Raw genomic sequence first — 19,063 nt, forward strand, 5'->3', positions numbered from 1 at the left:
CAGCAACACCTTTTAAATGCAAAAGTACTCTCCTTCACCAGTTTTAAGTGATGTACCCAGTAGCCTTTAGAGCCCTCACTTTCAGAGCAAAGGAGAGCTGCTGTGCTGTAATACTAGGGAAAAGAAGGAAGCATACACACCAACAGAAATGCATTTTTGCAATAATTATGCGTTAATTAATTTTCACAGAATCACAGAATTACAGAATAGTTAGAGATAGAAGGGAAGTTTGGAGATCATCCAGTCCAACCCACTGCCAAGGCAGGATAACCTAGAGCAGGTTACAAAGGAATACATCCAGGTGTTTTTGAATGTCACCGGAGAGAGAATCCCCAAGCTCCCTGTGCAGCCCATGCCAGTGCTCTGCCACCCTCAGTGTAAAGAAGTTCTACTTCATGTTGAGCTGGAACTTCTTGTGTTTTGGTTTGTGGCCATTGTTCCTCATCTTGTTGCTGGGCACAGAAAAGAGTCTGGCACCACTCTCTTGGCACCCGCCCTTGAGATATTTGTATGCATTGATGAGATCCCCTCTCAGACTTCTCGAGACTGAACAGGCCCAGTTCCAGCAGACTCTCCTCATAAGAGGAGACTCTCCTCCAGTACCCTAAACATCTTTGTGGCCTCTGCTAGACCCTCTCCAGTAGCTCCTTATCCATTTTCAATATGAAGTCTGCATGTTAAGATAATGCAAGTAATTTTTTTCGAGAATTTTAACCTCAGTATGTTGAAAACAAAATATATCTCATATATATAAAGGGTGATTTCATAAAAATGTCCCTAAAAATAATGTTACTTTCACCACTGAGAGATGAAAAGGTGTAGCTGTGCTCCTAATGATTCATTTCATCCTCTGTTATTCAGTTGATTATTTCAAAACACAATTTAACTTTGAAAGAACTGGGAAAATAAAATTCTGAGAATAAAATTAATTAACACATTGGCTTGCTCTAGCAAAAATTTAAAGCACTGCCGTTTAATTTTTTTTTAACTTTATCTCTTTTATTTTAGACTCTTGGTCTGCATAAACATGAAACACAAGACATAGAACATTTCTATGAGGGAAAAGAATATATTTGGAAACTTTTGGGAATAATTGGAGGAATTCATGGATTTTTTCTGATAGAAAAGTGTTTCTTTCTTTTGGTAACACCTCGTGACCAGGTAAAGCTTTGTACAATTCACCCTTTAAAAAAAACTCTTCTATTTTGAGATTTTGCAGTGCACAGAATGTTAAAAAGATTATGGAAATTAATTGTCATTTCTGTGAGTTAAATGAAGCATTGGTAATTTCTTTCCAAAGTGCTCCTACCAGACAGACCTTCAGTTTCTATTTCGCTTTGCTCTGTGGATTGTGCTTGCTTCATGAATGTGTTCCACAAATTTATAATTCCAGAAAGGGAACAGTTAATCAAATGTGTTCCATAAGCCTGCACTCATGACTCACACTGGAGCAGGTGAAAAGTGTTTATCCATATGAAACAGCAGTGACAGTTGTTTGCTCTAGGCTCTGTTTGAAGAGGAGATAAATGCAAGCATAAGATATTTTCAAGAATAATATCTTAGAATTTCCAAATTGTTTTTGATCCCTGTCCCAGTGATGTGAAAATCTAATATGTGTGTTGCAGTCAGTAGGACCCAATCTTATATTAATAAGATCTCCTTGCTGGCTGCCATGCTTACAGTAATTTCATTATTTTATTTCAGTATGGCCGGAGCCTGAAAATACGATTATGGACAAGGATAGAATGTAGCACAAAATGTGATGGCTCATTAAGCTTCTCAGCATGAGAGACAATTTTAATGTCACTTAAGAAGGCTAAACCTTTGCTTGTTCTGTTCTACAGTGTGTGAAGACTGGCCCGATTTAGACACGCAGGAATGACTCCTTATTCCCACTACCTTTTAGTCAGCCATAAGAGTATAATGGGAGATTAATAGAATGAGAGTATTTTTATGATTATGGTATTTTATTTGCTTGTTCAAAAGGAGTCCTTTTTGTTACTTGTTCGAGAGAAGGGTTTTATCATCACCCTACAATTTTTTAAACTTTTTCTATTGAGAACTAGATGAATCCTCAGAGTTAATTTTTATAACTATCTCAGCTTCAAATTTGAATTTGATTTATAAAATAAATTAAGTTTTATCAAACCATTGTGATTGTCACTGATTTATCTGATTCAATTTTCAGGGTTTTTAACAAAATAAGCATTCAGAAATGCTGATGACAGCCAGTGATTTTTTTTCAATAGATTTTGTTTAGAAAGAAATAATTCTTAAAAATGCTAAATTTTCACAAAAGACTGAGAAATGCTTCACCTGTGTTCATTGGGTTTCAGAACTAATTGCAAAGCATCTTCATTCAGCAGGGCCTTTCTTTAGTTAATGGGCACTGGGGACATTCCCATGATCTTCCAGTGGATTCTGAATTAAATGAACATTCAGGCAGAGGCAAATCTACTTCAACCATACAGTTGGTAGGTCACCAATATGACATACTTCCCTAAATTTATAATCTTCTTTCTCTGTTCCTCAAAAGAAATGAACAAAATTAATGTAATAAATCAGTATTGTTTTTCAGTCTTTATTGATTTGTTGTTTATTACTTGACATGATTGTCAAGGATCTCTAGATTCTGAAGTTTATAATGAGCTTTCACAGAGATATCAAGGACAGATATTTTTCAATAACTTTTCTTAAGTGTGTATCAGATTGATATAACAATACACTTCCTGTATTGTTATACATTTTGTTGATAAAATTCTTGAAGATTTTCCTCCTCCCTTCTTTTTGAATATTGATAATATGTAAAGGCAGACTCCCCTTTAGGAAATACTTCAGAATTTCCTGCAATGAGAGTTAAGTGAACAGATTAACTCCTGGACTATTCTTGGGCATTTTTCCACATATTTTAAGAGTAATGTAAACACTTTGGATATCCGGGAATGGTGCTTACCTATAAGAAGTTACACACTTTTATACTTGTCTGTGGACAGGATCCAGACAGATAAATCTTTGCAAATTAAACTGAGTCATAAATTTTACCCCGTTTTCTTTTTCTTTCAACAAACCTCTTCAGTTTATGTCCAGTATCTCAATGCATAGGGGAACTCCATTTTAATGCAGTTGTGATGGGCAAGAGCCTTGTGAGTCACCGCTAACCTCTAAAACACAGTTGGCAAACTCTCAATAAAAAACAGATCAAACAGAGGAGTGAAGCATGTTTACTATTTTGTGAGATACATCAAAGCTTCCTGTTTATGATAATGATTATGTCATTCTGCTCAGAAGCAAGATCCTCCCAAAGTTCTATATGGATCACATTATCTTTATAGAATTAGCCTGGCTGAGCTGGTTTGTACAAGTGCAGCCAATTTTTCAGAATCATGTGAATAATACTAAGAAAAACACTGGTTGACTAAGAAATACTTATAAATCCTTCAGATCAGTGATTAGTCTTGCAGTTTTGACTCACTGTTCAAAGAAGTGGTATGTGAATAAATATTATAGGAGAAGTGGAACAATTACTGGAATCCATATGACTGGCTGCAATAATGGGAATTAGAGACATTTATTTTTCCTTTAAAATGCAGAATATGAGAGACAAATCTTTTTCCTTCTCTCCTCATGCTTCTACAGCACTCATCTTCATTGCAACCAAGCTAAGACCAACCAATAAACATATCCTATTTTATAGCCAGTGCACATGTCTGTTACAGTTTTTAGAGTAGTGGCTACTGTCCCTAACACAGAGCTCTTGTTGACTCCACTGACTGCCATGATAGGTTTTAACACTTTTTTCACTAAAAAAACCCCTCAGAAATTAAAATTCAGTCTTTCTAGTTTCAAGCAAACAATTTTTTTTTCCTTTTCTCTCCCTCATACGAATGTCTAATCATTTCTCCAAACAGAAAACAAAGCCCCAAGGAGGTAGGGGCAGTGAGAGATTGCTCATGTTCTCCCTTATCTCCTAACAGTTGCAATATCTATTAATTAAATGTTAGGGCTGGTGCATCAATTTATCTTTCTAGGATAAGGAAGAAGACACTGTCTCTTTCTTCACTTGAAGTAAAGTTAAATTTCACCATGGACTGTACTCAAGTGCTGCTATGCCTAGCCAGTGTTGCCTGCCAAAAGCCAAGAAACAAGACACTGGGGGTTGCACCACCCTGAAGAAAAGAACCCTGTATTTTGAAAGGGGTTGAAACCCCATCCTTTTTAGTCTTGTGTTTTCACAGGGAAACTGTGAAGAACATGAGTGCCTAAAAGACTCTGCCCCTTTTTCCCTGGAAAGCCTATGGACACATCCTCCAGGAAAATCCAGTCATGACAAAATCAAAACATGCAATTTTAATTATAATATCCATTCTAGTCTTTCATTTGGCTCAGATTTTTGTGTATTCAAGCAGAAGCATGGTTTTCTTGGGATGCAACAATGCCTATGAATGTATTTCTTCCTACCTGAATTAGACTTAACCTACTCTGGGAAAGACAGGTTTCTTTTTAATGCATTTCTGCAGTAAAAATCACACTGCCAATGGCCAGTAAATTATTCTAATGATATGTGAGCAAATAACCATTGACTATCTTTAATTCAGATAGCTTGAACTTAGTTGATATTTTCCTGTATTTATGGCAGCAGCTGGAAGAGACCCTTAACACTGATGCATTATCTTTGCTTTTAACTAGAGAAGCCCAGAAGATTCTGAACCTGCTGAAGTTCCTCCAGAGAGCAAGATGATCAGCAAAAAAAGTTAGTATCAATGAAAAGGCAAGACAGGAAAATCCTTCAGACCTAAGATGGAATTGAAAGTGTGCAGCTGGCTTTGCTGTGTTTGATGTCTGCTACATCACCACATCTGATAGCGCCTACATAATTTAATCTCTGCTTAAAGACCTTCTCAGCTGCCAGCCCTGTAATTGTGAAGTTCATTTATATTACACTGTCCTTGCTTTGATATTTGCTGTCTTGCTGTTGCAATCTCCTTTGCTAAAGCCTTTGCTTAAAGGGAAATAGTAAAAAATTAATACAAAACATATTTTTATAATTTTAAACCTAGTTCAGGCTTTTATTTCTGGAGGTTATGAAGCATTTTTTGTAGGCTCACTATGCTAATATAATTCTGCATCCTTCTTCTCTTACACAGTAAAGCAATAGACTCTTTAAACCAGTAATGATTTATCACAGGTATGGAGTTATAGCCCCATGATGGCTCTCAGTTTTAGAGTAATCTGTTTGCTTCTGAGATCTATAGATATCTCCTGTCTTCTGTGGTTTTTTGCTACTTGGTGAAAATATGAAAATAGAGTATCAACCAAATTTTGCCTTTAACTGTACTTTCTGACCTTGGTGAATTCAGTAGAGTTGCGGTAATTCAACTGAGGGAATAATATATTAATTGGAATCAGTTTATTTACTATCATTAACTCCCCTTTATTTTGTGATCTCAAATCTCAGGTCATCAGTTTGATTTCTTTAATTATGTCATTATTTTCTTCTAGGTTCTTAATATTCTCTTCTCTTCTTGTGGATTTCATTTTTATTTCTGAGGCATTAGAAATCTGGATTTTCATTTCTTCACTTTAACATCTCCAGTAGTACACAGTCCAGTGCCAGCTTGAACATGACTACATAGTTGATCTCTAGATATTTCTGTTTGTTTCAATCTTCATTACCTGCTAAGCACCAACAAATTTTTAGTGATCTCAATGTATTTGTTCCAAGTGGCTAAATTTGGGATATCTTCTCAGTAATCTTTGTTCAGTTTATTTTTAACTCATACCTCAGTCTTACCTCCATAAATGAAACCTTTAGTAGGGAGGTGTGAGGGGGATTTTTTGGGAATACATAATTACAAAAGTTTGTTTCATTACAGTTCTTTTAAATAGCTAAGTGCATAAACATACCTGGGTATCTTGATATTGAGCGAGGTATTTCTTCTCCAAAACTGAATGGAATCTGCAGGTCTAAGAGAGAAGCCTGACAGCTCTAGAACTACAAAGCTTCACTCTAAATGCCTGTCAAGTAGAACTGCAAAAAGGGTCAATCACCATAGTTAGAGAGTAACTTAGAAAGCAAGAAACTTTCTAAAGAAACAGATGTCTGACTGGCCCTTTCTGCATTTATCCATACTTGTTCTATTAATATCAGAGAAGCCCAAACAGTAGCATTTTATATTTGTTATACTTGGCGACAATTTACATTGAAATATTTTTTCTGTGTTAGTCATGGAAACATTGAAAAAGATCTTTCTATGGATAAACGTTTTCTTTGAACTCTTACTCTAAACTTTAAAAGTGTAGTATATTGTTGAGGCCCTGTACCCATTAGTTTTATGAAAATTATAGAAAAGAATTTGCTATGAGTTCTGATCCCCTATTTAAGCAAACAAAAATAAAATGCAAGATTGTTGGAGAAGAAGAGGCTTTGTAGAAATAGTTAAGGTAGTGAGTTAACAGTTAATAGTTAGTGTTGGAATATAATGCAGTGAGATAATTGCCAGTAACAAAGCTGCCTTAAAATAGGCTGAAAGTTAAGTAAGATAAACATTCAGATTTGTTTATACGTGCATCTTCTTAACTTTCTGTCAAGTAAGTTCACAAAGCATATATCTGTAATTGCTCCACAATGTTAACCTGATCCCTGTGTTATACTAAAACACACTGGAATGAGTTCCAGTAATCATGGTATATCTTTTCCAGCAATCAGATACTTTAACAAAACAGACTAATAAGACCTCAGGGCAGGCCATGATATTTTACAAATCACAAACTTAATGTAACACAGCGATCTATTATTTCTATGTAATTCATGCTCTGCACTATTGATTTTAAACTGCCCATAGTGTTTAGAAAGAACTGGGCAAACTGTGGACATCCACATCCGGCTCTATAAGCTGGCAGCAAATTCTAACAAGCCTGCCAATTTTTCTGAACCCACAGAGCTCCCAGACAACCAGGGAGGATTTTCTGAATACGGTTCTTAGGTTTTTATGTGCTCTGTGTGTTTTTTATAATGGTCTGAAGACTTCAATTCTAGTCAGTTTCTGTAAGAAAAATATCTCCCCCCTGCGCTATAAAATGGTCATCTCTGAGAAACCTTACTGGATTGAAACCTGGTAATAACTGTATTCAGACAGACTGGTGCAGCTTCATGTTTGTTCCTTAGTCTGTCATATTATATCTATGAGGGGTCACCACAAGTCAGAAAAATACATATTTAGGGCCCAAATCATGACCCTGCTCCTTCAGGCATGAAAGCAACTCTTTTCCAAGTGTTCTGTCCATTCCATGTAGAGGGAGGCTGGATGAGTTTCTTGACAAACTCCTGACCATAAGACTGTGGAGAAAATGAATGAAAAAAATACAGGATGGGGCAGCTGATTGTGAGTTGCTAAGTTTAGACATTGAACATATAGAGCACATAGAGTTTTTTTGCTTCTCGAAGCAATAAACTGCCTCTCTGTGAGTCCGTTCAGCATTCCACCCAGCTGTCTCTGTTACAGGCTGGACAGAGAGACTATCCCTAATTCCTTAGCTTGACTTCAGTACTTGCATCACTAGTAGCACCTTTCCACTCATGTCAGGAGACATGATGCCATGAACACTCAGTATACTGTTCCACACTAAAACAAGGTCAGAGAACAGCATGCCAAAGACAAACAGCCATCTACACCCATGAGTGGTGCTCCAGATTGGAGTACTATGATCATAACAACCATTAATTGATTGGAAAAAATGTTGGATATAAGCATGCTGTAACCCTGTACTATAAATGATACTCTGAGGCTTGTTGTCTTTCATTTCTTTCATTGTAATACAATTGCATTAAAAAAAAAAAAAAAAAAAAAAAAAAAAAAACCCAGACCCTGCAAATATTATTCACTAGTAGCAAGCTTTACAGGATTAAAACAATCAGCTATGTTAGACCAAATATTCATCTTCACTGAAGCTTTGCAATTCTGTAAGCAATGGTGGAAGAACTCCAAATAACAGCTTGGAAAACTTGTGTGAATTTCATCAAATGAAGAAAGATAAAGAGAAACCCTCTGGGTGCTTCATGAGACTGGACTCAAACCTAATTTTTTGTCTAATAGTTGACCGAGGAAGAATAAGGAAGTTATTTCCTGGTATTTGCATCTCATTTTGAATTGTTCTGGAACCCACATTTTTGTTTCAAAAGTATTGAAGGAAGTGTAATAACAAGGAAAAATCAGATAAACACATATTCCCTCTGATTATTATGGCTTTTTGTAATGATATATGCAAAGTCACCAAAACCCCCAAATCATTTATAACATAACAAAACTAGAAATATCTGGGTTAATACTGGGCTTTTTATCTGTTTGTTTGTTTTTCTTTTCTGAGGTAAAAAAATCAGCTTGTTAGCAATAATGGTTCTGGTGGGTGACAGTCTTCACAATTTCGCTGATGGCTTGGTAATAGGAGCAGCATTCTCATCCTCAACAGAAACAGGTGTGACAACGACTGTTGCCATTTTATGCCATGAAATTCCTCATGAAATGGGTAAGAAATATACATATGAGTATTTTTCCTGATTGACTGCGCATTTCCAGGTTTCCCAGAAGTTATTTCCCGTATGACATTTGTGGGAATTCTTGCTTGCAGCATCATGAATTACAGTGTTACTGTGTGAGACTGATACTTTGCCCTTCACAAAAACCTGAGGAGCCTTCTGCACTCACTACTGAATGCCTCCATGTATGACCTTCTCCAGATGCAAATGACATCATGTCAGGAGTGACCTGTTATTCTTATGTGTACAGACACAAAAAGTAATAAACTGCAAGCAAGAACCACGTGTGTGTAATGGCCATGCCTGACACAATGGGCTATCCAAGAGTTTCAATATGCAGCAGAACTATTTAATCAAGTATTCCTCTTGCTACCCTCATTCCTGCTGCTAATCAAGAATAAGATAATTTTACTAGTGGACAGTACAGGAGTATAGTTCTGTTGTATATTGCCCTTGGTTGACTTTTTCTTCCAGCATGGCTGAAGCTGGTCCTGACATTGTGTTGATGAATAAATAAATTGGGAAGTTTGATATGAGAACTGCAGGTTCTCATTTCTGTCATTAAATGTCTGAACACTTCATGTGCTATGTAGAAAACCCCTCCAAACAAAAAGGTGGGTTGGAGAATTGCTGTAAAACTGGTAACTCTTGTTTGCATAACAAAGCAAATTGAAATACCTGACAGTTATTTCCAAAGGCAGCTTCTTAATTCTGGGCCAGTAGTGCCCCAGTGTCAATGTGACATTTTTACAGTCACGGAGCAAACTTTTTCAAATCTTCTAGTTGTAGCCTGTTAGGAAAACTTTTATTTCAGAAGAAAAATCTGTGATGGGATTCTGATGTACATCTGACTCCAATTGATTAGGACTAAAATCAGTGGGATTAAACTCAAACTGGGATCAGACTGGCATAGATTACTCTGACTTGCAGCACCTGTAAAACACTCAAAGACCATGCTGCAAATATACCCACATGATTTGAACTGGCAAGTTCCCAGTAGAGAAAGATTTAGAAACTCTGGGAAACCATGTGACTTCACTTTTGCATGTATCCAAGTTGGAAATGTCACAGAACATAGAGAACTAATAGAAAGCCACTCCTCAATACTGTATGCTATCTTTAGGAACAGCTAAACAAGTACAAGTCAATATGAGCTTTTGTGTTGTTTTGAGATTTTTCTTTCACACAGGACAAGTTTATAACTAATTCCACAGAATTCTAAAGGCCATCTCCATATTTTGCTTTGTGCATATCTTAATTATTTTCCTTCTTATTTTAATACCAGGAGTCTTAAAGAAACATTTATCTGCTAAATAATTAATGTTCTTTGTCTCTATGCAGGAGATTTTGCTGTGCTGCTAAGTACAGGGCTCCCCACGAAGATTGCAATTTTGATGAATTTTATAAGTGCACTAACAGCATTCTTAGGACTTTATATTGGCCTTTCTCTATCGACTGACCCATCCATTCAAAACTGGATCTTTACTATTACAGCTGGAATGTTCTTGTATTTATCTTTAGCAGAAATGGTGAGAACTTCAGTCTATTTTTATATTTTCCTTATAGCATAGCAACATCCTGGATGAGTGTCAGACAAATGCAGGGGGATGAACTTGGAGAGAAAAAAAGCTCATAGGCTTGTTGGGAAGAGTGTGTTGACCGACCTGTGTGTGTACAGTGTTTAGAAAAGTAATATGTTTTTCTTCTGTCACTCTCATGCTTGGTGTCATTAAAACAGAAAGGGGAAATAAAGATCATTAAGAGACTAAAATAAGAGAAAGGCATAATGGACTTTTAGAGTATTTTTTTTTTTTTTTTTTTAGCCTTTTAAAGACTTTTAAGCAATGTAATTTTAGTTATTTAGTAAAACATATATTTGAACCTTCGGGGGTTTTTAAGATCTTGAAAAAACTGGTTATTTTTTTTCCTTTTTCTGCTCTTCTCTTCATATATTTTTCACTCATTGTTTCAATGTAAATTTGCTGTTTCAGAACTAAAATGTAAGATGCTTATCGTGAACACTTCCTTTCGGTCCTAGGGAGGTTTCAATTAGCTTTTAACCAATAAAAAACCCTTCAGATTACCTCAACTTTTCAATAGTTGCCCAATATTTTTCATATTCCCTATGCAATAGCAATGATCTGTCTATAGAAAAATAGAGTGTGAAGATAGGAGATAGGTCTAAGGACTGAGCAAAATGTGGATCAATCACAGCTCATGCAGATGCCATGTAATTTATTGAAGAGATGGATAAATGTTAGCAATGCAGATCTTAAAGGCGTGCCCAGCTTTGTCACGTGGCTCTTTAACCAACATATGTTGTGTAAAGTTTCTCAGAAGATCCTCCACAAATACAGAATGTTTTGAGTGAGTAGATCAAGAGAGAGAGAAAAAAAAAGTCTCTTCATAAGTTATTACTTTTCTTTTCTTTTTTTTTTTTTTTTTTTTTTTTTTTTTTTTTCCCCCCCAAGGCAGTCTGTCTCTCCCTTGTGATCATTACCACTTCATGCCTGAGATGCTCTTTAACAGATTCAGGCATCATACTTTAAACCTGATATGCCATTCCAGTATTATAACTTATTTAAAATTCTACTTACAGTAATTGATCTTAGACCTTGAAAGTATTTTAGTCTATTTTTGCTATTGCAAGTAAAGTAAAATGAACATAAAGTTCACCCAAGAGCTTGAGAGGGAGCTGCCAAAGGATTGTGGATGTGTCAACAGTCCTGACTGAGGTAGTAAATAACAGACAAGAACACTTTGTACCAAGTTGCAGCTTCTTCTGACAGAGAAAGTTGGAAGTGAGGCTGCCTACCAACTGTGTAGGCATGGTTTTACTAACGGAGCTAAGAACGATGTACACGTATTTTTCCTTCAGTGTAGGATTGGCATCCATCAGGGATCCACAAGCTCCTAGAACAATGCCATGTTTTTCCCTGAGTCTTCAAAGCAATGTGGCAGATGTAAATCCCAAGAGAAAATATAGTTTCAGGCAGAGACAGGGACATGTTTTCCCTTGTTCTCAGCTTGTCATCCTAATCTTGGTCTTGATGTGGAGAGAAGAAAGGAGGGAGAGAGAGGGAGGATCATATTTCTCTCAATCCCTTTATTAATAAGACCCTAATCCGCCTTTCTCTGCATTTTCTCAAAAGAACTGCCATTGGGTGGATCACCTGTTTGTCAGTGTCAAATATCAAAGGGATTATTTTATTTTAAAAATTATTTATGTAGCACTGCAGGCATCTATAGATGTGAAATGTTTTCTATGTTTGTATAGTATATCTCATGTACTATAGAGAAAATGATAAAGCTCAAGAGAAAATGAGCCATTCTTTATGTATTTTTCTACTTTCTGCACAGAAATGGGTTCTATTCTGCTGCACTCTCCTCTACAAACAATAGTCTTCAATGCTCCTGCCAATGGTATACAAACATTTAATAGTACACAAAATTTGACTGTAGTGTTCAGTACTTGTTTTATGGGCTTTCACATATTCATGTGCCTGTCAAAATAGCACTTAAATGAAACCAAACAGCCTCACTGGTTTCTGCACTGAGGAGCACTGAGGGGTGTGAGTGGAAGTTTGTAGACAGAACAGCACTGTGAGACTGACGCCACAGACAAAGTAGCACAAATCTACTTCTGTGGTTAATTGGAGGTTTCTAATTTCTACAAATGGCATTATAACTCCATTAGCAAGCTGGGTAGACTGATCCTTTCAGAAACTGAATAAGGAACAAAACATAAAATCACTTATACCCATCATTTTTCACCAAGAAATTATGCAAAACTGAAGTTTATTCTGACAAAATTTTAAAAATGTTTTCAATTTTGAAGATAAAGGAGTAGTTTTTAAAGTGATTTATGGGACTGTTGCAGGGCAGCAGCCATGCCACATGTTCCCAGCTTGGTAAGAACTATTTTTTAGCCAGTACATGCCTGAGAGCCTCTCATGACTTCTTTCAGTATGCTGCCTCCTGTTTCTTCTTATCTTTTGTGCACTCACGATAACAAGAGCTGGAGTGGAACAGTGCAGTCCCTTGATTAGCAGTACTCCTTTTGACTTGAAACGTTAGCAAGTGTGATAGCTTCCAACAGCTTGGATGTGGTGCTGTGTTCCCTTAATTTGTGAAGAGGTTTGCATCTGCCAGTTGAATAGGCTTATGCTTCTTAAACAACAAGATTCTCTCTGCTATACCACATGCATTTTTGTTCAGAGACAGTTGAGTAACCATAGCTGATATTGTGACAGCAGCCATTTTATTTTAACAGATAAGCAGGGATATCACACTAGGTATGGCCATAGAAATGGTTTTGTGTTGATTACATGCACATAGGTTAGATGGAGGGAGCAGACATCAGCATTGCATGTGGAAAGGGTACTACTTGCTAAGAATTTCTTTTGAAAACTCTCTTAGGAACCTACTGTGCACACGTGTAGCTCCTAAATTGTCACTGACAACAATAAATAAATTATCACTGACAGCAATGAACGCTCAATTTTACAGTGAGAGGAGAAAATTTTCCTGTTTGGAGAACTTTTCACTCAGGCACTGGGGACGAGGAAAAGATAGACTGATTATAAGGATAAATAACTTAGATGTTAAATAACTTAACATCTAGCCTAGAGCCCTGGGTTCAGGCTATGTCTTCATTCTGAGTTTTTGCTTATATACATGAAAAATTCTGTTTGCTCTGAGCACTTAAAACTGTCAGTTCAGATTTTGATTCGTATCAGAATTTTGAGGTGTTTACATTTTCCTTAGATTAAAAGTTTCTGATTATCTTTAAACATTGAATATAACTACAAATCAAACATCAAATATAACTATATAAGTTTCCGTACTGTAATTTAAACCACTGCCTGGTTGTAATGAAGATCCAGGGCATTTGGATTTCCCTGTTTTTTTCAGACAAAACTTTAAAGCAGTTAAAGGTAGATTTTTGGGCACAGTTTTGTTTTGGGCCCATGCCAACTTTCAGAGAAAGAAGAATGCAGAAGAAGCAGCCCCAGAGACCCCTCTCTGACAGAGAGAAGGACGAGCATAGCAAACACTCCCGTTAACCTCCTTGGTCAGCACCACTCCACTGTCTCCCAGTGGCTGCTGCTGTTACAGCTACTGTGAAGAGCCTCCAAAATGCACAGGAACTCAGTAGCTTTATTCAAGCATAGAAAAAAACACACAACCAAAACCAGAGGTCAGCACCAGACTATTGCTCTGTATTTATTTCTGGAGTTGATATGACAGTATTAGCAGTCATCAGTGTTTCCTCTGAATAAAGCAGAAATATTAAGAGGATTTGAGCCTGAGGTATCATTTTTGCAAGCTCTGTTCAGACACATATTTAGTTTAAATTTTTGATAGAATACACTATGTAGAGTGAAAGGTCAATGCAAGTAGGTTTCATTATGATTATAAACAAGCGTTGCTCCATAACATGATTTAAAACCCACAGAGGAAAACACTAAACATGATTTTTTTCAAGCACACTTTAAAAATCCTGTTTTCTACTTGTACATTTACTAAAGCCCAAGTAAATAAGAGTGTTGCCAGTTATTTCAGAAAAAGCATGACTGACCCTATATATAGTACTGAAGCAAAAAATGCTCCAACTAGTTTATTCCCACAAAAGGAAATCACTAATTTTTTCACTAATTTTACTAAATAAACATTTCCTTGCAGATAGCTGTATAAAATTACTACAAAATATTGAGAAGTTAACAAATTTCAGAATCTTGTTTACAAATCTTGTCAGTGCTAGTAAAAGAACCAAAGTGGGTAGAATTTGATTAATTTAAATATTTCACTGTCAAGATCATCTTTGTCAAAATGTACAGAAAATGCTACACATTAATAGCTATAGCCAGAAGCACAGCAATTTGAAAGTTGCTTCTTTTTTTTTTTTTCTTTTTTTTTATTTTAATGAAGTATGCCTTGTTTTCCCATAACTTTTGTTTCCCACAGATGAATGTATCTGGCTCTCATTCTGCTGTCTTATTCTTTTTTTAGCTTCCTGAAATGACTCATATTCAGACACGGCGACCCTGGTTGATGTTTCTCCTACAGAACCTTGGATTACTATTGGGCTGGCTTTGTCTCTTACTTTTGGCTGTATTTGAACAGAAAATTAAAATATAAGTTTTCTGTTGGAAATCTCGAAGTCCCACTTATGAGAGTGGATAGCATTATTCACAATTTTGTCATGTCTGCCATAGTGATATGTAAATTAAGTTGCTGGGATTTTATATCTGAACAGTAGATAACTATTTTACTTTATTAACTTATTGTTCAGATTTTTGTAATTATTTTTTTGTAAAAATGAATGTTTAGAATTATGTTTTGTTTGTTACTGAGTTTACCAGATCGCATGCTCAAACTCACAGGAGCTTTTAATTAGTTTTTATTGAGAGTGTTCTATTGAATGCTCTAAGTGACCTCTGCCAGTCTGATTGAAGAAAAGAATAAAACACTTTTATATGCAATGATTAAAGTAGACTAACCATAGTTGAATAATTTGAATATGGATTTTTTTTGCCTTTTAGTACAAATAATTGTTTCTTTAAATCTGAAAAGCATAACAAAGCTTAACTGCTAAACGGCATAAAGCAATCTCGTAAAGTCTGCACTTTCTACTTTGTCAACATAAAGATTCTCATCAGTTGCATCTTACTGATCCACTGTGGCAGGAAAAAAATGACAAGTGTAAATGCTGAAGTTTATGATACAGAAATTTGAGAATCCTTTTCCAGCTGTATTACAGTTTCTAATATGTGTAATACAGTTTCTCATATGTGTGATGGAACCTGTGACAGTCAAGCACCTTTTGCATTATCTCACCTCTGGTGGTTGCTTATAGCAACTGCTTATGAAGGATTATAAAAAATGTGTTTAAATTGCCTTTTCCTGATATCCTTTCCAAGCTCTTCAAATGAAGAGATTTCTTGGGCCAAATGTTGCTTCTGAGACATCATATTCAATAAACACTTGCCTTCCTGTCAGCAATTAGCTTAATCATAGATATGTGATGTGCATTGTGAAAAGAGCTTTTACAATTGTCTAGAGTGCATGTAGCCTCACTGCAACTCCTCCCATTCTGAGTGATTTTTTGTGTAATTAGTCCTCTTGATTTCAAGGTAATTATGCATAAGTTGAGATGGTTAATTTAATTTAGTTTTGCAGAACCGGGTCTGAAACAAATATACAAATTCTGCTCTGATTCTGATGTGCTGAGCAGCTTCCAGAAGGCATTGAGTAACACTCAACTGTGTAATTTCAGCTCTTTACATGCTCTCAATTTCTGGTGCAAGGACTTCTCCCCTACCTTATTTATACTTTTGTATGAGAACTAAATGATATTCTTTCTTTCTCCTCTGAAGAGCTGTGGAAATAGGTTGCTCTAAGGAGCAAGTTATAGAACAGATATACATTCCTTATGAAGCAACTTAAAGTTTTCTTTTCTTTGTCTAAACTCTGTCTTGAAATATCTCTACGTTATGACACAACATGACTGTCTCACATGTCCTGTGTTTATTTGATAGCTCCTTGTGAAGGCACAATTATTCTCATATTACAGAGGGGAACAGGATCTACTCTCCTACAGCAGACTGTCAGACCTGTTAGTTCCCAAAAGCTTCATATTAACTTATCAAACTACAAAGTGCAAAAAGATACTCAGTTTCACTGTTTATGATAGCCCATGCTCATGGGCTTGTGAACCCTTAGTCAACCACTGACTGACCCTAAAGGGAAAAAAACCCCAAACTTAGAGATAATTTTTAAAGTAGATATGGATTGATTTTCAGTGCCTGTTACTTATCTGTAGCAAATACACCAATGCAAATCTAGACAAACTTAGACATGTACATACCTTCAGAAACCGTGTCCCAAACAATCTATCCAAGGGAACAAAGGAAGTCTCTACCTAACCGGGGAGTGGCCTGAAGTACAATCCTAGCTTCTTTTATTTAGGGGTACAAAATTACGATTATATTTTATGTTGATGTAACTTTGAAAGGTAAGTTGAGAAGCCATGTCTATTGTTTCTGTTTTTAAAGCTTACATTTTTTTTTTTTCCCAGAGCTTGTGCTTGATTTTATTAAGGCAGTATTTTTAAAAAGTAATTTCTCATGATTTCATCTGTTTGTGTTGGCACTGATTCACTTCATGACCTTCAGCTGTGACAGTCAATTCAAGCAATAGCAGGGCATCACTGGACGTAAGCAAAATCTATTCTTGTATCAGATGGTGCAAATGAATATTGGAAACATTCATTATTTCAAAGAGAAGAGTTACCATAGTTTGAATGCTTATGTGTGCCTAATGTTTGCTTCCACGGAAAACAATATTACCAATATGATCATGTTTTGGTAATATTACTGTATTCTGAAATATTTATCTACTATTTATTAATGTGTCTGAAAGGGTAAGTAATTTCTGGCAGTGTGTACTTTAAAGTTGCATATGAGCATAGGTTCCCATCCAGATATGTTGTGTGAATGTGTTGTATCCACTTTTATTAAGAAAATGCCGTCTTTTGGCTATATATGCTTATCAGGCATCTTGATCACATTTAACAACCAAATGTATTTATACAGCTTCCACCACAGGCACAGATATGTTGATCAGAAAGCCAGTTAATCTTTATTTCTGCCACAGAACTCTTTGGTTTTTGTGGTGTTTGTCAGTAAGTGAGTAGTTCTATGACCATTTTACCCTGGTGTCAAATCTGAACACCTGAAGTCTCATCAGCATATGAATGTTTGAATTCCTGTGGTAGAGAGAACTTATCTCACTACTTAAGATTAGTGCCTCTGCTGGAAATTGCTTTACATTAATGTTTTTAAAAAGATACTGAAGGTGGAGTATTACCACATCTAAATCAAGACCTCTAGCCTTACAGAGGGCTGGCAACTGTTCCTATAGCTCATTGAAACAGAAAATTAAGTGAGTTTTACACCAAAGAAATTCACCTGTTGAGTTAATAATTTTAGTCAATGTTCTCTAAAAATTCCAAGAAAAATAATAGAATATGGTTTTGTCCTTACAAAAGAGAGAAGACTGCAAAAGAGTTCTTATGATGCATTCTCTTTTAGTTTGTTTTAAATCTGTGGAGTTTGTTCACAGGGATTTGAAACAGACCTGATTTTAAAGCCAGGTACGTCTTTCTGTTGCTTCAAACCTAACAGACAGAGAGCATAATACCAATGTTTTCATTGAGTCAAATCCTGAGTAAGGGCTGCAGAACTTCATCACTTGCAGCCCTTAAATCAGGACTAGGTTTCTCTGTAAGAGGTATGCAATTACTCAAACAGATGTTATGTGCTTGATGGAGAGATTACTTGGTGAGGTTTTACAGCCAGTCAGGCAGTTCCAACTAGATAATAATAATGTTCCTTTGAAACTTTAAATACATGAATCTATAGATGAAGAAATTTTCCTGGAAGAAGCTGTTTAGTGTTTCTGCCTTTCATCTGTTCTTAGTTTTCAGGCACTCTTAAGATGAAATGATCTTTCTTTCCTACACAGAAAACTAGAGAGAAAAGGAAAGGTTGAAAGAATTTCTCTGCTACGGTATTTTTTCTTGGAAGTTAGATGGCAGAGGGCCTCATAAAGAATACTTCCAATTCCAAACTACCAGCACTCCTGAGAGCTGACCTTGTACCTCTATTTTCTGTATATGTTACACATTATCCAGCGACTCCTAAGATAAATAGTTCCTTCTTTGCAGTCAGTTATAATGCCCTCAAGTTTCTGGAGCTCATCTGCATGTTTTAAATACTGCCATCTATTTCTTTACTGTATTTTATGCTTTAAACATGGATGTGGCATTTTCTCCAGAAACAGAAAAATACCTTCTTCATACAGGAAAACACAGTTTTGGTATTTACCCTTGAACTGTTTTTCTATCACCCTGCCATTGCACTTGGGAAAGCAAATTATCATTGTAACAGTTTTAAACAGGTTTATATCTGCCTGATGTATGGATTAGGGCTGCTATCTTATCAATGTTCTTAGCTTTTCTTTCTTTACCGTAACCTTTTGTCAGGCCTTCCTCTCGTTTTAAAAATAAGCCATCTTCTATTGTGAGTATAGCTGTAGGAATGTGACTACAGAAAATACAGGCAGTAGTTGCACAATGGCTTTAATCAAAACAAAAAGTCCTGCAATTTATTTTACTAGACCCACCTACATTCCCTTCTCCCCAAAAGAACAAAAAATCCACGCATGGAGCTGTTGCTCTGGGTCACGTAGGGGAATGTAAGAAGAGCCTCTTTCCTTTTATGTCCCTGATAAGAGGGCCGAGCGCTCCGGGAGACCCTGCAAGGCGCCGGGAGGCACCGAGGTCCCTGCCGGGCTGCCGCGGCGGCGGCGCCGAGCAGCATCCCGGGGAGGGGCGCGGGGCCGCGGCGGGCTGGTGCCGCTCCCCGCGGCGGGGGACGAGGCGCAGCAGGCGGGGACTGCCCGGGGGAGCCGCAGGACGGCACCCGGGCTCTTGCAGCGGGAAGATCCAAGGGTTTGTTTGCAGCT

At 36.6% G+C, this 19,063-nt stretch overlaps 1 protein-coding gene across 5 annotated transcripts in view; it reads left to right on the top strand.

Moving 5' to 3' along the window:
* The window catches only part of SLC39A12 (solute carrier family 39 member 12), a 35,732-nt gene extending 19,220 nt beyond the window's left edge, over positions 1–16,512 (top strand). For 2 of the 5 annotated variants that reach the window (XM_040059377.2, XM_040059404.2), the window contains exons 8-13: positions 1,009–1,161; positions 2,364–2,474; positions 4,687–4,750; positions 8,365–8,523; positions 9,875–10,062; positions 14,546–15,850. In XM_040059377.2, the coding sequence (XP_039915311.1) occupies positions 1,009–1,161; positions 2,364–2,474; positions 4,687–4,750; positions 8,365–8,523; positions 9,875–10,062; positions 14,546–14,674 (804 nt within the window). In that variant the 3' untranslated portion in view covers positions 14,675–15,850. Of the gene's footprint in view, positions 1–1,008; positions 1,162–2,363; positions 2,475–4,686; positions 4,751–8,364; positions 8,524–9,874; positions 10,063–14,545 lie in introns of all 5 variants that reach the window. The other 3 variants (XM_040059384.2, XM_040059393.1, XM_040059413.2) reach the window with 3 other exon arrangements.
* Positions 16,513–19,063: the final 2,551 nt, after the last annotated feature.

The sequence above is a fragment of the Hirundo rustica genome, chromosome 1 (genome assembly GCF_015227805.2).
Source record: "Hirundo rustica isolate bHirRus1 chromosome 1, bHirRus1.pri.v3, whole genome shotgun sequence".
NCBI lineage: Eukaryota > Metazoa > Chordata > Aves > Passeriformes > Hirundinidae > Hirundo > Hirundo rustica.